Source organism: Drosophila innubila (genome assembly GCF_004354385.1).
Source record: "Drosophila innubila isolate TH190305 chromosome 2L unlocalized genomic scaffold, UK_Dinn_1.0 4_B_2L, whole genome shotgun sequence".
Lineage (NCBI taxonomy): Eukaryota > Metazoa > Arthropoda > Insecta > Diptera > Drosophilidae > Drosophila > Drosophila innubila.
The window spans coordinates 7,332,937-7,357,018 of record NW_022995372.1 but is presented as its reverse complement, the minus strand read 5'-3'; the positions used below and the strand labels follow the sequence as shown (position 1 = coordinate 7,357,018).

General features: G+C 35.5%; 3 protein-coding genes across 3 annotated transcripts; 2 read left to right on the top strand and 1 right to left on the bottom strand.

Moving 5' to 3' along the window:
* The first annotated feature begins 275 nt into the window (after positions 1–275).
* On the top strand, positions 276–2,657 carry LOC117781630 (phospholipase A2 group XV). Its single transcript, XM_034618415.1, has 4 exons — positions 276–844; positions 1,388–1,759; positions 1,819–2,341; positions 2,405–2,657. The coding sequence occupies exons 1-4, from the start codon at positions 685–687 to the stop codon at positions 2,625–2,627; spliced, it is 1,278 nt and encodes a 425-aa protein (XP_034474306.1). The 5' UTR covers positions 276–684; the 3' UTR covers positions 2,628–2,657.
* A 684-nt stretch (positions 2,658–3,341) lies between these two features.
* Positions 3,342–4,342, top strand: LOC117780420 (PITH domain-containing protein GA19395). The gene is made up of 5 exons (XM_034616942.1): positions 3,342–3,593; positions 3,648–3,769; positions 3,831–3,935; positions 3,992–4,077; positions 4,134–4,342. Exons 1-5 carry the CDS (start codon positions 3,393–3,395, stop codon positions 4,256–4,258), a joined length of 639 nt encoding a protein of 212 aa, XP_034472833.1. The 5' UTR covers positions 3,342–3,392; the 3' UTR covers positions 4,259–4,342.
* Positions 4,343–8,238: 3,896 nt separating this feature from the next.
* LOC117780167 (AF4/FMR2 family member lilli) lies at positions 8,239–23,502 on the bottom strand. The gene is given in 5 exon segments (XM_034616592.1): positions 8,239–10,438; positions 11,087–11,168; positions 11,227–11,281; positions 19,737–20,614; positions 23,380–23,502. Coding segments are annotated over 4 exon segments (2,253 nt in total). The 5' UTR covers positions 19,957–20,614; positions 23,380–23,502; the 3' UTR covers positions 8,239–8,542.
* Positions 23,503–24,082: the final 580 nt, after the last annotated feature.

Sequence of the window (24,082 nt, the reverse complement as noted above, 5' to 3'; positions counted from 1 at the left end):
CAATCATTCATGAATATTCAGATTAGAACGGCGCACAATTCAAATGTGAGCATATAAACCCCTAAGCAATTAGCGAATAAAGTTTTCATTTTATACAACGAAAATATCCACAGACATTGCGTTCACGGATGAAATTTACTTTGGACATAAAAAAAAACCGTCCTTATTTTCAAGTTTAAGAAAAAGTTGGCAGCACTGAAAGTGACCAAACAACTACAGACATCAGTATGAAAAATAAGTGCATATCTTACAACACTGGAAAGCAGCTGCGCAAAAAGTCGGAACAATAACAAAGTGTGAAATTGAATGATAGATAACAAACGAAATCTCCGAAAACATTTCTTTGTTTATAACAGCGCAAAGCAACAACAACAAACAGACAAACTGTCAAGATCGCGCCACATTCAGATGCGGAAAACAACCGCTATTGCAAGCAATTGCAATTACAGTTACAGTTGCAGATGTAAAGGTCAATTAAGTTTTGGAGCTGGTGGTGTTTAATGTGTAACAGCAAATGCATATAAAATACATATTTAAGTATCAATTGTTGTTAATATTGTGGAGGTGATTCATTTGTTTGTGACAACAGTAAACCTTAATACTATAATTACCATTATCTGACCGAACAGTCAATTGAGCCTCGGTATAAATTGAGGAACAGTCATTCGCGCAATAATAATAATAATGAAGCCACACTATATTATTATCATATTCTTCGGCCTGCTGCTCTTCATAACATTATTGAGTGAAAGCAGCTGCTTTTGGCCATTTAGTAAAAAAGGCAGTGTGCCTGCACCTCCTTCCCCGCCACCGAAAGAACCACAGCTATCGCCTGTTATATTTGGTAGGTATTGATTGAATATACTAGTTAAAAAACAAGGTCACGGTCAAATGTATTTAAGTCACTGATTTGACGAGTTTAAAAAATACCCTTAATTTTTTATTAAAAAGAAACTTTTTTTCTTATTTTATTTTGGTTGCTTATGTTCTCTCTTAACAAGTTAAAACAATAACTTTATTTCACTTTTATTATCATCAAGAACAAGTTAACAGAATTTAAAAAAAAAAAACCGTTAAGTTTAACCACTTAAAAATTAAAAAAAAACGTTACTTAAATGTTGTATCTAATTTTGGATTTGTAATATATACCTAACTCTAAATTTTTTATTTTTTTGTTCAATTTTTATCATCGATATTTTTTCTAAGTTGAATTTAAGTTTCTGACTTTAACTTTATTTTAACTTTCACAAAGAAGCATAGCCAAGATAAAAAATTGTAAAAAAAAAGTAAAATAAATAACCAGAAAAAATTTTTTTTTTTTGGCAAGAGAAATGTTATAATTTTGCCAAAACACTTTCTTGATTAACTGTATGTATGAAAATTTCAGTACCAGGTGATGGCGGTTCTCAGCTTGAGGCACGCTTAAGCAAATCGGACGCACCATATTTTATATGCAAGAAAGAAAATGACTGGTATAACCTATGGCTAGATCTGGAACAGTTAGTGATACCAATGGTCTACTGTTGGATAGACAATGTGAAGCTTTACTATGATAAGGTAACACGTACAACGCACAATACTCCCGGCGTGGACACACGTATACCCGGCTGGGGTACTCCCGAGGTTGTGGAGTGGATAGATCCCACTCGAAATAAGGCTGGAGCATATTTTAAGGACATTGCCAATGTATTGGTGGAGTTGGGATACGAACGACGTCATAATATTTTGGGAGCACCTTACGATTTTCGACGGGCGCCAAGTATATAGAAATTAAAATAATTTACCAACTGTACATTTTATATAACCAATTCCTTGCAGATGAGAACAAACAATTCTTTATCGATCTGAAGCAGCTTGTGGAGGATGCATATGAGGCGAATAATCAAACGGCCGTGACATTTATAACGCATAGCATGGGAAGCCCCATGACACTGGTTTTCCTACAGGAGCAAACACTGGAGTGGAAATCCCAATATGTGCGCCGTCAAATTAGCCTGGCTGGCGCCTGGGCAGGCAGCATTAAAGCGGTCAAAGTGTTTGCCATGGGTGACGACTTGGATTCGTTTGCATTAAGCGCTAAAATATTGCGAGCTGAACAAATATCGCATCCGTCGACCGCTTGGTTGCTGCCATCACCGCTTTTCTGGAAACCCTCCGATGTGCTAGCGGAGACTCCATCCCGCAATTACACCATGGCACAGTTGGAGCAATTCTTCAATGACATTGATTACCGAACCGGCTGGGAAATGCGAAAGGACACCATGCGCTACACCTTTAACTTTAGTCCTCCAAATGTCGAGTTGCACTGCCTTTACGGAGATGGTGTCAGCACAGTGGAGAGGTAAACCATAAAAATAATTTTATTCCAAAGAAATCATATCATTTACTCAATATTATTCGACAGATTGCAGTATAAAAAGGACAGCATTGCGGGGGAAACCCCGAAACTTGTTATGGGAATTGGCGATGGCACTGTTAATCAACGATCGTTGCGCGCTTGTCAACACTGGGCAGGATACACAAGCTTTCCAATATCGACTTTGGCGCTACAAGGGGTCGATCACATGGGCATTCTGGTCCATCAAGATGTTCTTCAATATGTGCGCACTGTGATGCAGCAACCATAAACTACTTCCGCAACTAAATTGTTTGCAATTAAAAAAGGCTATTAAGCTTTCAATTATTAATATTATTCGTAATGGCTCAAGGCAACTGCTATTCATATCAATATGATTTTTATTATTTTTTAGTTTTACCTAAATAGGACAATTTAAATGTTAATTAAGAAAAAAATTGTAATTGCATATATATATATGTATAATAAACTTAATTTTACCAAAGAATTGCCCCCTGGCCCAAATGCTGACATCCGGTCCAAAGGCTGACACCCTGTTAAGTTCTCTGATCTGGCAAATGGATAACCTAAAAATGTTCTACCTTATTTGACATTAAAAAAAAAAAAAAATTGCAGATTTTTTTTTTGAATTTTCTGCATTTTTTAATATTTTTTTCAGAATTAAATTTGGAACATTATTCCTCTTGGGCTGACAAACTTCAGACCTTCATAAAAATGTTTTTCTTAATTTTATCTAATATCGAATTTTAAATTTTCATCAAATTATTAATTTATTGCAAAGTTATGGTATTTTGAAATTTGCAACACCTAAATTTTAATTTATCGCTAAATCCGTTACGTTGTTTTTAGCTAGATTTGACGGGAATAAAACTGTTTCGGCAACACTGACACGCAGTGCATCACTACCGACAAGTGTCTTTTTTCCAACTATCGATAAGGCAGTAATCGATAAATATGCACAATAACATTCAACAATTACTTGCATTAAATTCTTGTCACATTAGTATTATTTTGTGTTAAGTTGTTAATTTTAAATATGCCACACGGTCATTCACACGATCATGGACACGGCTGTGGTCACGAGGCGACCGATGTCGACCATGCCCTGGAAATGGGCATCGAGTACAGTTTGTATACAAAAATCGACCTCGAAAATACAGAGTGTTTGAACGAAGAGAATGACGGCAGCGGCAAAACTGTATTTAAGCCATACGAAAAGCGTCAGGACACGAGCAAGGTAGGTCTTTAATATGTTAAACAAATTATATATTAATTATACTTTTATTTTTAGTATGTACAAAGTGATGCAGATGAAGAACTCCTATTCAATATACCATTCACCGGCAACATTAAGCTAAAGGGTATTATTATATGCGGGGCCAATGATGATTCACATCCTAACAGGGTCAAAATGTGCGTACATCTAATGTAACCTGTAACATTTTGATTTCTTATGATTCATGTCTGTTGACAGTTTTAAGAATCGGCCAAAGATGACATTTGATGATGCACACGGCAAAGCGGATCAGGAGTTTGAACTGACACGCGATGTGCGAGGAGAAATTGAATACTCACCCAAGTAATTAACTTTACAGAATGGGATTTGCAACTTGACTACATTTATAATATTCACAGAGTTGTGACCTTTTCCTCGGTACATCATTTGTCGCTGTATTTTCCCAGCAATTTCGGTGATGACAAATCGCGCATCTATTATATTGGTTAGTTCACTTTGTATTCAGTTCTTTGAGTATCTAATAATTTCCGTTATTTGCAGGTCTTCGGGGAGAGTTTAGTGAGGCGCATTACCATGGTGTCACCATTTGTAATTATGAGGCCCGTGCTAATGCTACCGATCACAAGAATAAGGCGTTTGATGGCGTTGGACGCGCTATTCAATAAATTTAATTAATATCATATTTAAAACTTAAATTTGTAATAGGTATTTTGCTCCAATTACAATAAACTTGTACAGATTATAAAAGAGATGTTTCTTTAATTTATTCTTTATTCTTGTTATCTTATTGATTTATGCTTATAAGATGAGATATCGAATCACGTGTGTCAATGTCAATGCATAACGCTTTTTTATTACTCAATAGTGTTTTATTTGTTTATTTTTTTTATTGTTTTCCATTTTTTTTTGTTTTGTATTTTAATAAATGGTTTATATGTATTTTACAAAGCGTTTACTTAAATGTATTTAATTTTACATTTATACTGAATAATTTGTTATTTATTGCACTAGTGTTTTTGTGTTTTTCATCTATGTTTAATGTTTTTTCTCCACTTGCTCATTTATTGTAGTTCATCTTCATCATTTTTTATGTTTTAAAGTATGCTTTTTTGATATCTAATACATAGATGATAGATATGCACCATGTGTTCATTCTTCAATCATTATTTATTTCATTAGTTCGATTATTGAGACACATTGTGCATATGCAAATGCAATTGGGAGAAAACTAAAGTTATTTAAAAATGAATGCTTGAAAGTGTTCTTTAGGTAAAATTATTAAGTACATATATATTTATTTACAAATTCGCGTATATAGGCTGAAAATATGTGATATATTTAGCTAGAAAATGTTGCTGCTGTAGCTATATGTTGTGGGCATGGCTGTGGGAGTTGTATGTTTTAAGGGGGCGTTCCATAAAGCATACTTCCGTGACCAATTTGTGCGATACTTTAGCAAAAAACATACATACATTTTCATATATGTTTAGTTGAGAATTTGTATATATACTTGATTTAGTGTATGTGTGTGTTGTTGAAAGTGGTTTTAAAAAAATTATTTCTCTGTTAGTATCTGAGTCCTGGTGTTTATAGTATGTATGTGTCTGTTTATTGTTCAACAAAATTTGTGCTCTCGTTCCATAGTTGCAGTTAGGGTTCATATATATGTATATTTGTAAATATATATATATATATAGTATACTATACGTATGTACAGTACACATGACTGTAAGTACGATTTCTGCATCAACTCAACATCAATCCGTTTTAAAAAATACGTTACACTCGAAATGGCGTGTACTCGATTTTTGCTGATACCCCAAAAAATCCATCAGTTTTCGTAATTTTTTTATTTTTTTTTTTTTTTTGATTCATTTCAAAGAGTTTACGTTTAGTATAAAAAATCATTATATCGAAAGTATAAAAATCGTATTTAGCCTTTCATTTATTTATTTCTTTAAATTGTAGTTTTTATTATATATTTATTAAATTTTCTCGTTTTCTTTTGGTTTTATTTTTTGTTTTTCTTTAGCAAAAGCGGGTGTATCTTCTTCATCAAGCAGGTATTCGAATGTTACTTGGCAGGATTATTATTTTTTTGAAATTTTTTTTTAAATATATTTAAATAGTTTTATAAAAGCTTTGTTTATCAGTTGATTTTTTTGTTCTTTGTTTTGTTGTTGTGGATGTTGTGTGTCGAGTGTTTTGTGGGTTTTGCTGGCCTGTTGCAGTTTTTGCATTAATTTCAATATTTATTCGGGTTTGTTTGTTTCTTTTGGTATTTGAAAAGTAGTTGCGTTTTCATAGTTCATATGTGTGTTTGTTGTATGTGTGTTATGTTATTATTATTTATATATTTGTTTTTTTTTATGCTTATAGAACTCACATTAGGCGACATTGACTTAGCTGGCTAGATTATTAAATAATTAATTAATTTGTTTCAATACAAGTATGTATCTACAATGGAATTGATCAATGATAGTGATATCAAAATTATGACTGTTCATATTTATAATGTATTTGTAATTAAATTATTTAAAGCTTTTTCGTGTGTGTTGAATGTGTGTGTTTGAATGACCAAATGATTATAAATCTAACATTGCAATAGTTGAAATAATCATCATTAACAATTGTTAGCTCTGGTCAAAACAGAAAACCTCAACGTGTACATTAAAAATCTATTTACAATTGAATATTTCGCTACTTATGCACATAGATTTACTTTTGAATTTGATAATTATTATTATATATTTAGTTTTTAACTACACTTTCCTACAAAATGCTCGCTAAATTATTTGCTTACAAATTCAGATTTATCAATGTCGTTAATACAATTGAATTGCCATGAATATTGCTAAACTAAGCCCCTCCCCTAATCTTTTCCATAAGCCTCGACAAAAGTTTGAAAATAAAATAAAAACAACATTTTGGATTAATACAAATACAAATCAAAAGATCTGTTAAGTATCCCAAACCAGATAAGGAGAGAGGGGCCAGACATGTGCTTCGGCTTGCCGAGACTACACTTATTGTTTAACGAGTTTTTCTCCATTTCCTTACTATACTTCAAATAGCATTTTCTGATATCTTCTTTTGTTTTTTATTTATGCACTAAATTTGCGTTTCGCTACTGTATTTTATTATAATTATTTATTTTTGGTATTAGTTTATATATCTATGGCTAAGTTATGCAATTATTTTTATATCCTCATAATTATTTGTTGTTGTTTTAATGTATTCAAATCATCATCACATATCAAAAAGTTTACAAAAATTTTACCTTTAGCTACATGTTTCATTGCATGTTATTTGTATTTTGTATTAAATAGTAATTATTATATTTCGTGCGCATCAAAGTAAAACATACAACAATTAATATTATTTTTGCTAACTTTTAGCCACAATTAACAATTGTTGTCAACAAGTAATTTCACATCATCATGCTATTAATTCGTTCAACAATCAACATGTTGTTCATAAAATTGCACATTTATTTATTAGAAATTTAACTGAACGCTTCCCAATCGAAAATTATGTTCGACTAACATTTTTATTTACTTTTTGCTTAGTTTGTTGTTTTCAATTTATACTTTATCTAATGTTTTTCGATTGTTTTTATTTTGGTTTGTTTTTCCATTAGTGTACGTGTGGGCATGTAAAAGGCATTTGTTTGGTTTCTTTTATGTATTTTGTTTTTATTTATCATAATAGTTTTATTTAGGTTTCATTTGTTGTTGTTTTTTTTTTTTTATTTTGGAAGAACTGAGCTGAAAAACCTGAAATTACTTTCACTATTTGATAGCTTTTCAATAATGTGATATGCTAAATTAAAAATTAAGATTTTCTTTCATTATTTTCAATTCAATAAAACTCATTAATTAAATAAATTCAGTTTTTTATTGTGTTCCAAATAGTTTCAACTAAGGCGTGTCGTTGTCATCTTTTAGCAAAGTGATATTATGTGTTTGATTATAATTATTTATATTAACTCATGAAATAGTTTACTTGCATTAAGAACAAAATTGACGAACTCTACACCTGTTCCAGAATTTAAAAACTAATATTGCTTCTTGAGTTCACAAACAAATTCGAAAATGAAAGTTAAAAATTAAATCTAACAATTCCGTTTTTTTCTATATAAAATATAAAATAAATTTTGTATGCTATAGTGTTAATTGATGTAACAATTGCATTGGCTACTAATTGGCCTTGTTTGTTGTTATGAAATTCACAATAAAAAAAAACATATTTAAATCTACAAAAATTCTATTTTTGTTAATTATGAAAATTATCTTACTGACGAAACGGACGAAAAATTAAAATTGACAATATATAAAATTGAATTTGGCGTTCGCTTCTTATGTTCAATTAACAAAGTTATGTATTTAATATTATGTATTAAAGAAACAACTTACTATACAAGCTCTCACTGATTCACGTTTTTTGCATACTTGCTGCTGCTGGCTACAATTTGTTATTGTTTTGTTTTATGTTTATGTTATGCGCTTTTTAACAATATTTTGAATTAATTTTCGTAATTTATATTATTTATATTTTAGTTTATTGAAACAATTCAATTACAGTTTAATTATAATTACATATTGTTTAAATTTTGAATTTCATTTCATAATTTATACATTTCAAATGAATTGTTAAAAATGTTTATTGTTTTACCTTTAATTTTCTATTTATCATTTCTTTGTGTATTGCAAAAATGTGCGAATGTTGTGTGTGGATGTGTTACTGTGTGTATGTCAAATTCTGTTTTTAATTTTGAAAAGTGTATAAAAAATTGTACTTGTTATTGGAATGATTATTAGGCAGAGTGTAAGGTAAATATATATTAAACGACTGTCTTCGAAATGGAATCTCTTGTTGATATCGCAAATGAAACAGCGCAGCGAGTATGTCACTTTGTCAGTTTGTCAAATTGCCATTTCTATTGGCTGTCAGACAGCATGGCCATTTTTTTTTGGGTCAGCCCGCTTGGCGGCAGCTGCAGCACCCAGTCGCCTTGCACGCCATCGATCGATGGGCGTGTAACAGCATATGAAGAAGGGAGGCACACGTGACATGCTGCATCCCGAACTGGAGCTGGAACTCTTGCTTAGCTGCGCCAGAGAATCGACCGTCAGCTCGGTCTGCACACCGCTGCTGGTCATACGTGTCTCGGCCTGATAAGGGAGCGGATTTGCCAGCATGGATGGAGCTGCCTTGCAAACAACGCTTGGCGGCTCCAATTCATGCAGCTCAAAGCTATCGGATCGTGTGCTCGTTGGCGTTGTGGTCGATGGGCGAAACTCGTGCGAGCAGCTCTCGACCATGGCAGTGCGATAGGTAGCGGCAAAGTAGTTTGTCTCCAAATAATGGCAGGATTCAAATAAATAATCATCAAACTGCAAGCGTGTTGAGCTGTCAGCAACAGCATCACCAGCATCGCCACCATCGCTATAGTTCCTAAAGTTGCCCTTGTGCGATTGTGTCGACGGTGAGCCTGGTATGGGCATCATAGATGACGACATGGGCATTAGCTCCAAGGAGCTGGCTGCAGCTGGTGCAGCTACAGTTGCCTTTGTTGTGCGTTGTTGCTTCTGCTGCTGTTGCTGCTGTGGCATGTGTTGCTGCTGTCGATGTTGCTGTTTTCTTTGCTTCATATCAACAATTTCTATTTCTTCTATATCACTAAAACTATTTAACTGTTTCAACAAATAATGCACATCATTTCGTTTCGTTTGATCAGCGGCGTCGTGTTGTTGTTGTTGCTGTTGTAGTTCCATTGCCATCGTCTTGGTTTTTATTGTGTCTAGTGCTTGCAATGTTAATGGAGTGCTAACGACGGCAATGCCACGACTTTTGCTACGTGGGAGGTTGTCGATTTGTCGCATATCATATTGTTGTTGTTGCTGCTGCGGCTGCTGCTGTTGTTGCTGCAACTCTGGATAGGCCAACGCTAGACGTTGCTGCAGCGTTGCGCTACTAAACGCTGCTGAGGCTCGATGTGTTTCCAGATTTGCAGATTCGATAATGCGATTGAATTTAGCTAATGCGCTTGATGCTGCTGATGAGCTGGTTGTTGTTGTTGTTGTTGCTGCTGTTGTTGCTGCGGTGATCTTATGTCTTAGTTGTTGTTGTTTGGTTTGAGGCACTGTTGTGACGGTTTGTAAATTATCACCAACATGACGACGCCCACTGCCCTGAGCATCGACGACATCTGCGTCAACGTTGTTGCTAACAATTGGATCATGAATCGCATTTGAATCATGATCATCGTTGTCATCGTCAAAATCATCACAGACATCCTCATCAACATCATCAATATCAACGCCATCCTGCAGCGTCTCTGTGACATTCAAATTGAGATTCAAATGAAGACGCTGTCGCAACAGCAAACGGTTCGTTTTGCTATCAACACTCCCACCACCACCATTGGGTGGTGCTGGAGGTGCTGCAACGGATGCTGTTGCATGTCCAATTAAGCCACGTCCAGCGGCAATAACGGCCGCTGCTCGCTGCTGTGCGGTTGCCCTAGCTAAATTCTTTTGTAAAATCAACTTCCTCGACGAAATGATGTCATTATTGTCGCTCCCCCGCGATTACCGGCTGTCGCGGGTGGAGCGAGGCCGCCCCTAACTGGACGTACTTGCAATGGGCGAGACGGGTGACAACGGACTACGCACAGCTTGCTCCCTTGGACAACCGGTAAGCGTTATGACCAGCTTACGGCTGCCGGCCTGATCCCGATGCTCGCACAGCCATACGCCCTGCCATGTGCCCAGCGAGAGTTTGCCATCGGTAATGGGGATTGTCAGTGAGCTGCCTAAAAAGCAGGCTTTCACGTGCGCGGGCTAAAAATATAAATCAAATTATTAATAAACAATTCATTATCAATATACAAATTAGAGACCGCAATAACAGTTAAAAATCAACTTTTTGTTTTTTTAAATATACACGTTCAATTCATGACGATTTTTATTCAACATTAATCAACACATAAAATTTATTCTTTTAAAATAATCAGGCCTGTTCCGATTTTCACTTCCACTTTTATAGGATTTATTTAACGTTTTTTCTAACGTTACCTATATCCTAAGTACTTAAATATTATTTTTTTACTATATAAGCAAAATATTTCAAAAATTAAATTAGAACAGGTTAAAGATTTTCACTGTCGATAAATCTTGCCGAAAGTGAAAACTGGAACCGGCCCGAATATTTCACGTGTCCAATAGTAGTAAAAATTTTAGACTTTAATTTCAAAAGCAATAATAAAAATTAGTTACTTGTTCAGTAACTGAACAACACCAAAAAAATCAATATTATTTATTTTTAAATTACGTATATTAAAAAGGTGTTGTCAAATTATTTTTGTGATGTGACAACAAATGCATTTAAAACACTTTATTAAATTGTACAAGCTCTGCTTTAATGTGTTTTTTTTTCAGTTAAAATTTCCATAACTGTTTTTTCCGATCTCTGTTATAAATGTTATTTACCATATCGTCGGGTCCTTCGCACGAATGCCTGTAGGGCAAGCCTTCGGGAACTATTTTATTCAACATCATTTCCATGTCGTCTCTACGGAAAATACCATAACGTTAGTTTATATTATTTATTAGATTTATCTGAATCTCACCTGACGTCTGGATCCCAGCTTTCGTTTAACGCTAAGCTCGCCGAGGTGTGAAGAACTGAAATGAGCAAATGAAACGTCAGTTAATTAATTTTGGCTAACTCTTAAATCTTTACTAAATCTTTGGCCAGTTATTAGACCATCACGAGGGCGTTAACTGAAATTTGTTATTAAACTGATCGCCACAATGCATTTTCAATTGAGTTGTAACGCTAATTAAGCAAACATTTAACACGAATGTTAATTAGAAATATAGGTAGTACTTTTGTGAGAGTTGAAAACAAAGCAATTGTTTTAATTTCATGCTGTGAAAGCTTTTTCTATCAACTATCTGTGTAATTAAAATTGTTTTGTAAATTACTCGTGTGACATGAAACGATATGGAAAAAAACATTGGAAAGATGCTTAACAAAATGCTGGCAAATTGTTACTAATTACGTTATAAGTTGACTTTCATTTCATTTTCTTCGCTTTTTAATTATCATAAAATGTTGAGGGCGTTACAAATATCAGGGAATTTACAGACATGATCAACGAATAATAGATACAAGAGATTTACCAAGCTTGATTACTGTACTGTTAATAACAGTTGCTATTAATTAACATTGCATTAGTTTATTGACTTTAGCCACTAGGCAAATAACCTATAGAGTTTTTATTTCATACAACGAAAATAAGCACAGACATTGCGTCCAATTTATTATGGACCTGAAAAAAAAAGGCCGAATTTTTTTTTCGGTTTCTAGCCTTTTTCACGCAAAATTTAGCCTTTTCCCGCCAAATAGGGATTTTTTCCGCCAAAGTTCAATTGCAAGCTAACATTTAAAACAGCGGGCAGTTTACAAAAAAATGTTTTATTATATAAATTTATTACTACTATATGCATTCAGCAGGAAATTTCTAATAGCAAAATATGTTAAGTTTTGATCAAATAGTTTGCTAACTGATAATAATTATTTTGTTCGAACGGGGGAAAACGTCCCAAACGACCCAAATCTTATATAATTTGCGCTTAATGCTGTTGAAATGCCAACCCTTGCTTTGCTCTTACATACAAAAATGTTAATGTGAAAGGATTTTAGGAATTATCAGGTGGTTCGAATTAACAAGACCGAAATATTTAAATTGTCAAGTAATTTTTTTTGCGATAAAAAAAGTTTATTTAAGAAAAATATTAAAAGTGCTCCTCTTTTCAAGCTTCCACTTCGTGAGCGAAGCGAGCAAGTTGCGGAGCCCCCTAGTAAATTTCATAAGATTTTTTAGAATTCCAGACTTGTTACTTGAAACTTGATGGGTGTCATTAGTGGCCTTTGTGTAGTTCTAGGGTATATACAACTGAAGTGTAAATTGTTTCAAGCTCCACTTTCCAGTTAAGTGAATTTATACGAAATTCTTTGACCTTTTTCCTTTTGTTGTTGTTGTTGCTTTCACTTGAAACATGACCAATTCATGTCTTGTTTGACTTTGAGGCATTCGACAATAATTCCACAGTCTACTTTTTAGGGCTCAAAGGAAGGGAAAAGAAGGGAGGTAGGGTCAAATGTTGTTTAGTTGCTTCTAATTTGGCGTCATGCCAGAAAGAATAACAAAAAAGGCCAACAAGCCTTGAAATTGAATAGTAGTACTTAAAATCATTTAGTGTTAATAATAAATAGAGCAATAGACGAGTCGAGAGCGAAAGTCACACACTTCAATTTGCACACTAATTGCATATTCATGAATAAACGACGAGAAGAACGCAGCGCAAATTAGTTTATTATCAAATCCCAGAGATGTCATTTGAGGCCCCAAACGCTATCTATGTAAACATATATATACATATATATATGTATGTGTGTGTGAGTGTGTGTGTGTGTGTGTGTGTGTGTGTGTGTGTGTGTGTGTGTGTGTGTGTGTGTGTGTGTGTGTGTGTGTGTGTGTGTGTGTGTGTGTGTGTGTGTGTGTACAAGTTTGGGGCTTTGTAAATTATTTCAAAAAAAACGATTATGACATGTCGGACATGTGTAAATGGCATCAGCCACAAGTAAACAAACAAATAAGCAAACAAACAAATATACAGACAACAGGACAAAGGAACCAAGAGAAATTCGAAGGAGCCTAGCGGCAATCTCAAATGGACAGTTGGACAATGTAAATGAAAATGACCTCATAACAGCCAGAGGGGAATCCCCTATACAAATTTGCAAATTGATTCACTGCCAAACAACAAAGATGTTGATTCTACCCCAAATGGAGGCGCCAAATTTAAAGACAAGCTATTTACAATTACAATAATTATTGCTGGTCAAAAGATATTTTCAGTCCATATTTATTTTTAAGCTCTGATTATAAATATTTGAAATGAACTTTTCAATTGATTCTTATTTGCAAATTTCAAATATGAACGGTATTGAGATTTATAAATAAAACTAGTCGAAAAGGCTACAGTCGAGACCCGACCATAGGATACCTGTTACTTATTTCAATATATATAAAAGTACTTTAACTTGAAAACATTAAATCGACTTAACTGCCGTCCCACTTGTCGGATTTTGATGCGATTCAGTGGAATAATAGATAATAATAATAGATAACGTTAATCACCACAAAAAACTTTTTATCTTAAAAACTGTGGGTGTGGTTATTTTTCGGGATTTGCGGGGGCGTGGCTTAAATTTGAAACAAACTTGATCTGCGCGAAGTATATAGAAATCTCTGTGATTGATTTGGTTACACTACCTCTTGTAGTCCTTGAGATCCTTTTGTTTATGAAGATGCGATTTGTGGAGGCGAAAGGGGTCATGACAAGAATTCAAATTAAACTTCACCTGCTCCAACGCCATTGGGATCTGAGTGTGAAAGTTTTGTATCTCGTTCTCTTATAGTCTCTGAAATCTAGGCGCTCACACGGACGGACAGACAGACAGACGGACAGACACACATGGCTATATCGACTCGGCTGTTGATGCTGATCAATAATATATGTACTTTATGGGGTCGGAGAAGCCTCCTCCCTGTTACACACTTTTTTCTTATTTTTTAAGTAACGGAATAGATATACATTTAATTTATTATTACTTCATTTTTAGAAAAAATAAAAAATAAAACTATACAATAATTTATTTAAAATCAATGAATTTAATTTATTGAAATTCATTTTTTTTCATGGATCTATAAGTTTATCAATGTCGACTTCATCATAATTGGGTCTATTATAAATATGTTAATAAGTTAACATAATTATGTGTGTCTAGTAAATGATGCGAAATCCCCTTTCCTGGTCTGCTTTCCCCTTTCCTCTCCCAACCTCTCTCTTATCCATATGGAATACACTCAACTGACACTATTTTCATGCTGCATGCGGCATAACAAACGACGCGTCGTGGCCAGTAAAAGAAACGGCAGCTAGCGGCTTTAATATGATTTAGCCATGGACATAGTCAAGTGGATGGGTGGCAAAAGCCGTGTGTGTCACCATGTTTGCCAATGGGCAGATGTGCTGATGTGCTCAAAGGAAGCATATGCATACTCGTATCAGTGGCAAAACGCTTAAAGCTCCAACGATTAAATACACTGAAAGATGTTTGCAGCAACTTAAGCATAGGTATTTATCGATATGAACGAAGGAAAGAGAATAAGCTTGAATAAGGAGATATAACTGTTGTACAACTACAATTAACTTTAATCTAGGCAATTGTTCTACGATGGTTTTACAATTATCCAAAATGCTATATTTAAATAGAATGAAGAAGTATCTCAGAAGACATTGCTTTAGTCATTTTAAATATATACGATAGTTTTCCATAGCTTCCCAATATCTAAAATCTGCTTTTATCAGTATTGAATTCAGGGTAAAATTTATGCTCTTGTTCTTAAATAATTTATTGATAAAACAATGTCGCTTAATCGAAAAAAGGCATTTGGAAGATTATAATCTATATCAGCAGACACGTTTATGATTAGATTTTATATAAGCTTAAAGTTGTTTTTATTAAAGTATGAAACATTTGTCAAAAATATTTCGAGGTCAAACTTTATTCGAAGAGGTAAATATAAATTGATTTTTAAGTAGTTGTAATATATGAGTTAAGGAAAAAAATCTTTATCATGAAGTATTTTTGACAGTGCATTGCACATACGACAAGTGGCGTTGTGGCAGGTGGCCAACAGGAAGCGTAGATGGGGTTTATGTATGCACAAATGTTTATGTATTTATGTATATATGTATGTGTCTCTGAGAAGGAGTTGGAAAGAGAATTTTGAGTGGCTGGTCGCCGCTTCTCACATTTAGCGGGGCGTTTAGGCACTACAAAAGTTGCTAATGTTTTTAAAGAGGCCCATTTTTATTCTACAAAGTCAAACACATTCTGACAGCACAAACAACAAGAAAAAAGAAAACAAAAAACAGACACACACACGCATATAAAGACAAGCGCGACTGCGGCTGCTGCTAAAAATGTTTAACAATGGAAACTGCGGCTTGCTTATGTTTCATTCATGCACACATACATACATAAGTAGCATGTAAGTATACGTATATTTATCTGTGTGTGTGTGTGTGTGTGTGTGTGTGTGTGTGTGTGCATATTATATGATATAACTCAGAACGAGAACGCTTAAATTCATCAACCTTATTATAACATAGCAATGTGAGTAACTTGTTGTGGTCAAGAGGCAGAAACAACAACAAAAATGGATAGCATATTTCTAGGCGCAGGAGGAAAAGGAGAAAGAAGACGGCAGGTGCGAGTGCACCTGCTAACCACTTATTAAACCAAGGCGAACTAAGGCACACACACTCTCACACATGTATAGTCGAAATGGAACTAGTTCAAGTTTTCATGGCAAACAAACGTAAAATGTTTGTTGTTCCGTGTCTCGTGTCGCTTGTCGTTGTTTTCTTTTATTTTGTATGGTACTGTTGTTGTTGTTGCTCTCGTTTGCTGCCATTTTGCATAAATAATATTGATTTATTGGGTAGCGCAACATTTGCGGCTCATAAGCGTACAATATTTAATGCTAAAGCGACTGGCGAAAGGACGATAGCGCGGCACACAAGGCGCCAACCAAAGGCTAGAAGCCAGGCCAAAAGCAGACCCCATTTTCCGACTGCCGCCTGGCATTGGAGACTATGGAAACCAAAGTATGACACACACACACACACGTGGCTCATTTTTATGCCATCGTTTTAGGTAGCTCCCTTCATTCAATTCGCTTCTGTATCATGTCCTTGATATGGTGGCGAGGCATATGAAGTTATTCATAGAGCTTGTAAAAACCGCATAAAATATTCATTAAAATATTTCAATAATTTACATGTTAGAAAATTTTAATTTATTTATTTATTATATTTCCAGATCAACAAAAAATATTCTTCCAAATAAATTTATTAACATATTTTTTAAACTATAATAAACAGTAAATTTAAATAAATTACACTAGTTTTATATTTGATAAGTCTTAATAAAAATAAAAAAATAAATATTCAGGGTTTTCCAGAAATATAAACCAACCGAAAACCAACTTAAAAAACTTTCGTTACTCGAAAGACTTTTTCAGGGAAGATATTTTCTTAAAAAATAAGTCCCTATTTATGTTTGATTCCCATTCTTAGCCGTCGTTGTATTTAAACCTAGATTTATTTGGGTATATAAATGCAAATGTTATTTGATTAACCAAAAAAAAAGAAAGTGAGTATAAAATATATTTAAATCAGTCCCTTATAACAGCATTTAAAATTGGATGGGACCAATCCCCGAAGAAAGAGTAGTAACAAACCGATTTTTATTCTTCTATTGTTTTTCCCTACGTTTTGCTGTCACGAATCGAATGAATAGGACACACCACACAGAACACAACACATACACTTAAAAACATTATCCGTATATGCAAAGAAAAATATTAAAGCGTTGCAATGCTACTACATTTCAAGCTTCCTTTTTCCCCGCTTCATAGCTCCACCCAGAAAGCATTCGGTTTCAGTTTCAGTTGATTTATTTCGGGTTTTGCTCCTTATTCTCTCCTTCGACTACACACAGGACATGGGAAGTCTCTCCACCCTTTGTTTTTTTTTCTTCAAAATATGCTCGAGTTGTAAATTAAAGTTAAGCCATTTATATGATCTTCCGATTATGTAGCAAATTGCTACGAGTAGGAGGGTTTCCCTTCAAGGCACAAGGCACAAAAATTGATAGCAAGGACCAAAAACACAAGAGATTCCACTTTCCATGTCGACCAACTGAAAAATTGTTGTGCACTTTTCATTAACTGCAAAGGGGAATAACTCAAAGTTAAACTATAAATCATTTAAAGACATTGTAAATCCCATTCCAGGTCAAAATACTAAATAAGTTATTATCCTAAAAACAGATATTAAAAAAAAATGAAAAAGGAAATCCAAAGCAAATTCTTTTTGAAGGACACATTAGTTATAACCTTGCTTATTTTTTTTTTTTCTCTTTGAACTTTTTTATTTAACTAGTTACACTTGCCTATAGCTTTGCTTTACCCCACATTTTTCTGCCTCTTTATTCAATTCCCCCTAGAAACAATGACAGGGTATTGAGGTCAATAGTTAAAGACAACAACATATGGCAAGGCTGCTATGAAAATAATTTTTTGAAATTAACTTTTTTGCATGTTTTTTTTCTTTTTGTGTGTGAAAAGACTTAAAGGATAAGGGGTGCAAAAAATGGGGCTGACTGCCATTTGATTTGTGATGGCGCTGCACATTTAGCATGGTTGACAAGAGAGGAGGGTAGATGGGTTAACTGGAGAACTACACACACATAGACATCGTATAAATGTCCTTACATGTATTAAGTAAAGTGAGTCTAATTAGGAAGTCCTTTTAAGAAAATCAATAAACATGTCTTGACCTCAATTAGATTCCGCTTACTACAGTTCACAATACACACGTACTAAAAACGGATCCCCAGACAACAACAACAACAATCACACACACAGAGATTCACTTTTGGGTTGACGTGGTGAAAGGGGGGGAAGAGGAGAAACACACACGTGCTTTTCATTTGGCCCAAAGAGCAGGACAAAAAAAAATATATATATAAAGAGTAAGAAATAATGTAGACCCGACTGAGCTAAGTCGATTTGTGGGCCAACAGTGCAAGAGGAAAGATGAGAACGTGGATGTGGAAGAGGAAGAAGTTTGCCTCAAGCATTCACACGCCATAGCCACAGAGCCATGACATAAAGACATGAGAGAGAGACGACAACGACAACGACGATTGTTTTTCACTTTGAAGCTCCATCTAAACCGGCAACCCCCTGCCCTCTTTTCATTTCACTTCCTCTTCACCTCCTGCCGTTATTCTGCCGCTGACTGCCCGACTGCCGTTTTATGATACGATTTTATTTATTTTCCTGTCTGAATGCTCCTGAGTCTCGGAGCCCTGAGAACGCGTCCTGCCATTGTAATGCAAGCTGTCAACCAGACCGCAAATACTTCGAGACAATTGTTGTTCTTTTAGTTGTTGTTATTATTATTGTTGTTGTTGTTATTGCATTGGAGGCTGTCAGAAGTCGTTGAGCCAAGGATTTGAACGGGAATTAGTGCAGCACGTTGAGCTAGTTTGCAATCGCAATCCTATAGAACTGCAGTTGATATACAATGAGCACGAGAATTGCGATTACACTGCCAGAAATAATACGTCACTAACCTACACTTTATTAAGATTGCTTATCATATTTTATATACTGTTAAATCACTATAAAGCTGTCTACACTTTCTAGAAATAAAACATGATTATCACTTTATCAAAATTGCATCAATATTATCAATATTGCGTTATAAAGAAGAAAACTAAAGTTGTTGCGTTTTATTTTAATTAATTACTTAAAAAAAAGTACAGGTGTCTATTAAGTTTGTTTTAAGGAATATGTGCGTAAGGAGAAGGAGGCATCCCCGAACCTATAAAGTATATATACACGTGTTTTTGATCAGCATCAACAGCCGAGTCAATAGCCATGTGGGTGAGCCCCTAGATCTCAGAGCCTATAAGAGAGAGATACCAAAATTTCACACGCAGATCCCAATGGTGTTGGAGCAAGTCAAGTTTGTTTTAAATTTTTTTCACGAGAATCGCGAAAAGCAGTCCGTCCTTTTGAATGAACAAAAGGATCTCAGAGACTATAAGAGGTCACTCAGATCAAGTTGGTTTCAAATTTAAGCCACACCCCCTCCGCTCACGCCCACAGTTTTAAGTATTTTCTATTAGTAATTTCTATTATTAAACTGAATCGCATCCAGATCGGACAAGTAGAACGGCATTTATGGCGATTTAATGTTTTCAAGGTAATACAAGTAATTTCTTTAAAGTACTTTAATATATATTCAAATAAGTAACGGGTATCCTATGGTCGGGATCTCGACAATAGCCTTTCCGTCTAGTTAGGATTGATTTCGAGTTTTGAAACATATAAGATGCAATAAGAGTTTATTAAAAGGGGAATTATACTATGCTTTACGTATTAAGATCTACTTTTAGGTGTGTTTAGTATAGTTCTTTACTCACTTTGCATATGACATAATCCGACAGAGAATTGTGTCAGTTCCGGCATCTGTCTGAGTATCTCCTCGGTGACCAAATGAACGCCACGATGCTGCGGCCTTAGATTGATTTTGCGCTGAAACCAGGCGGAACCAAACTGCAAACCGGCTGGATTGCCATCGGCAGCGCCAGTGCCGGTACCGGTGACGCCGCCGCGTCCGCCTCGATGATTCGCTGAGGCCATGGTGCTATTGGAGGAGCTGCTGCGTATGTTGCTGTTGCGGCTAACGCTTTGCTTAATGTTGGCCGTACCGCCAACCGCACCGCCACCGCCGCCACCACCGCCACCAGCGATGCCGGCGCAGCCAGCTCCACCGCTGCCGCTGGTCGCTTTCGTGTTGCCGGCGTTTGGATTACTGCTGCTACTGCGACGCCGTTGGCCGCTACGACCGCTGCTGCGTGTTGTTGTTGTTGTTGCTGCTGCTGCTGCTACTCCCGCTCCTGGCGGCGGACTCTGTGTCGATGTCTGGCGTTGCGTCTTAGCCTTGACGGCGGATGCGGAGGCGGATTGCGATGCAGTTGCTGAGGAGGATGAGGCGATGGCGACGGCAGTGGCAGCAGCAGCGGCTGATGTCGTTGGTTTTGCGGACGACGTTGTGACGACTCTTCGGCGATAGCCAAGTTAAGAGGACACACACGCACACACTCACTGACACATACGCACGCACACCTCACATACAATTGGGAGGCTTATTATTATTTTAGATACTTTTTTTAACACTTTCTGTTGCACAGGAGAATACTTTTTTTTCAAACTTTCTGGTCAAACTTATTGCTTTCAATTTATTTTTATATTTTCCTATTTTTTTTCGCACGTTGGCCACTTGATTTTCTTCCCAGAACTGAAAATTAGAAAGAGAAGTAAAAAATATAGAGATTAATGTTATTTAATAAAGTGAAACATTAAAAAATAGATGTTGTTTAGTAATAAGACATTCAAATACATTGTTCAATCAATTTATTATCAATTTTTTAAGTATATCATAAATAGATATTATTAAATATTATGAAATCCAAACTAAAAATTTTATATAATAAGAGATTGTGTTTTTTAAATAGGAAATGCTAGTAACATTTTTTAAAAAGTAATTATTTAAAAGTAGAAATTTAAATTTAAAAATTTTATTGATTGCAAATAGAATATTATTTTATTTAATAAAAAACTTCAATGAATTTTTAAATAAAATATATTTGACGCTATCCGCTGAAGATGTTGCAGTTGCTGTTCAATGCAAAGTATCGATTCAACTGAAATTTATTTTAAATTAAAGCTAGCATCGCACTTAACTAAACCATTAATGGTTGTTACATGTGGAATAACAAATTTTAAATAATTATGCGAACCTATAGACAATTTAATAACAAATAAATCAAATATTCAACTGGGCGTCTGTCACTGTGCTGTGTGTTTTGTTTTCATTCGCAGTCTGAGAGTCGCCCACAATCAACAAGTTTTAATTACTGCCAACAACAGAGGGCAACAAATCGAACAACAACTACGACGACGATAAACCTCAACCACATCGATTGTTTATGGTTATGGTCATCAGCTGCTGGAAGTGACCTTGCCAAGCGATTGCAAATAAAGTGACATACAATTATCGAATGCGGTTAAAAGGGCCTTACTAATTGGCAAATAACTATGACTATTTGACACGACAAATGTTTTAGCTAATTAAGTGTTATTATATGGTCATTTATTGTCGATATATCAACAAGACTCAAAAGTTCCTGACTTTGTTTAGGTCTGGTCATCCTAAGCCAAAAAGGAGTTCAAACACACAAACACACACACAATGGCAGGTCACAAAAGCTTCAATAGACAATTGTACATAGAAGAAAGAAACAAAAACGGAACAAAAGTCAAAAGTATAGTAAATTTGTTGCGGCACAATGGCACGTGTCGCACAGCAAGTGGAGCAGCTGAAAGGAGGTGGCAGTGCGGTTAGCAAGCCAGCAATTGATAGCGAGTGTAAAAAGGGAGTAGATAAAAGGGAGTCACTAAAGGAAGCAATGACACACACACACACACACATAAGAAGTATGGGCACACAAGGAAATCCACAATTTATCCAATTTTTGTGTTTAAGAGTCGTACGTATAGCTTAGAAGTTGAGTGCACTCACAAATACCTAGAGAGTGAATAGCGAATACGAAAATATGTATGACAACGAAGCAATCGAAATGCATTTCAATTGAGCAGCGAGTAGAATGCTGCTAGCGTTGCCTCGCGTTGATTGCTGCCTACACGTATGTGTGTGCGCGTGTGCGTGAGCATGCTGCTTGTGTGGGTGAGTGTAAGTGCTCTGTAATGCAAAAAGGTACAAAAAGGAAAGGGCACAACCGAAAAAAATATATATGTATGCGTGTATATATAAATATATATGTATGTATGAAAAAAAAGGGCAGAGCACTTGCCACACAAAACGATTTACACGACACTAAAGCTAAAAACAGGCGCACGCCACACTGTAAAAAAAAAAAAGGAGCGAGCTGAGGTGAGAGAGCGACGTCATGACTTGTGAGCAGAAGTAACAGCAGTTACAACAACAGCAAAAACAACAACATCAATAATAACAACAACAAGCGCATTAAGGCCGCGTCAGGTACTTTTTTACGGGGCTACTGTTCAAATTTGCATATGCTTTAAATATTTAATGTAATTCAAAAAGAGGAGACAAGAGTAAGTAACATGACAGGGTAGCGGCAGCATCAACAACAACAACGTACCATTGTGCCAATTGGACAAGCGGCGCTGTATAATCCAATTGGACTTTGCAAACAGTCTGAAGTGGTCAGAAAAACGCAAGGCATATACAAATATTCAGCAAAAATGTTCGCGCATTTGGCAAAAAATCAATTTTCCATGTGATTGCCAAATGCAATTGCTGCTGCCTGTAAGCAACAACAACACAGGCCGCAAAACACACACACACATGCTCAGATACAAACACATGTCAAAAAGAAAACTCATTGGTGGCCCTGGACAAGCTCGAGTCTATTTGTATGCCAGCCCTAGTCAACTTGACATACAGCTGGCCGTCAAAGGAGAAAGCTCACGCCTTACGCATAGTTTTGTTGCCTTTTGACTGCTTTTTCGTAAGTTTTACTGTTAATTATTGACATAACAAATGCGGCCCCATCAACAATAACAACAGCAACAAGAACTGATGACGGCAACATCAGCCCCAATCAGAGCCAACACAAACACACTCACACTCGCAAAGAAAACGAAACGAACGAACAGAAAGAGAATGAGAAAAAGGCACACGCGAAATTGCTTACATTAACTTGTCGAAATAAAAGAGCAGCCCCAAGTAAAGAATATGAAACTAGCTTATAATTTTCAACGTTGTCGTCCTTTTTGTTTTGTGCATTCCACTTGGCGAGATTGACGAGAACCTAAATGAAATGAACTAAAATGAATATTATGTCGAGCCTACCGCTCGCTCTCCTTTAGCTTGTAGTATCACAAACACACACACACACGCCCGCAAGCACAAATCACGTAAGCATCAAATTTAAATGCACTTAATTACATTAAATTCGTGTTTGCTCTGATTTAATTTTTATGGGGCGCCCAAAATCAAGTGCCGCTGTAACAAACCGTACGTACGTGCGCGTCCGTCTGACAGTCCAATTGGATGCGCTCTCTCACTGTTGCTGCTGCTTCTTCTTCTTGTTTTAGATATGCGTGTGCGCTAAACTTTTCGTGTTTTCGTATTAGTTTAGAACGTGCAGCGATAGTATCGATATCTAACAACCGATATTTCGTCGTTCATCGACTTGCACAAAAAAACAAAAAACAAATCAAGCGATAGATTATATTTGCAAGTTTTTATTATTTAATCGACCACACTTCGATCGATTGACACACAGATTTATCGATATTATTGGCGAGATGGCGCTGTATAATCGCAAGTGATGTGTAAGCTACTCAGCGGTCAAAACAATAACGTTAAATGCATTTCAAAATAATCGCAACATAAGACAAAAAAGGAAAATTAAATATAAGCGGTGCTTACTTTGCTGTTGTTTGTTTTATTTTTTGCTGGTGTTGTTATAGTAATTAGTTAGTTAAATCACTGCGTGGGTGGACGAGTTGTATGTTGATAAAAGTGCTGTTGTTGCTGACGGCGCATTGGCAGGGCGCACTTGCTGTGATTTATATTAATACCGATATCGAGATCTGTGTGCATTTTGTTTGTTGTCAAATTGCTATACATATATGCAACAACAACAACAACAGAAACTGCACATATATGGCTACATTTGTGCGTAGTGTGCGTTTGTGTTAGTAGGTCGTATAA

Bases quoted from the DNA above. Each gene is read 5' to 3' on its own strand.
- LOC117781630 (XM_034618415.1), top strand. From the start codon at position 685: ATGAAGCCACACTATATTATTATCATATTCTTCGGCCTGCTGCTCTTC. The intron at 1,760-1,818 runs GTATATAGAAAT...AATTCCTTGCAG, and splicing joins CGATTTTCGACGGGCGCCAA to ATGAGAACAAACAATTCTTT. The intron at 2,342-2,404 runs GTAAACCATAAA...ATTATTCGACAG, and splicing joins GGTGTCAGCACAGTGGAGAG to ATTGCAGTATAAAAAGGACA.
- LOC117780420 (XM_034616942.1), top strand. From the start codon at position 3,393: ATGCCACACGGTCATTCACACGATCATGGACACGGCTGTGGTCACGAG. The intron at 3,770-3,830 runs GTGCGTACATCT...GTCTGTTGACAG, and splicing joins CATCCTAACAGGGTCAAAAT to TTTTAAGAATCGGCCAAAGA. The intron at 3,936-3,991 runs GTAATTAACTTT...TAATATTCACAG, and splicing joins GAAATTGAATACTCACCCAA to AGTTGTGACCTTTTCCTCGG.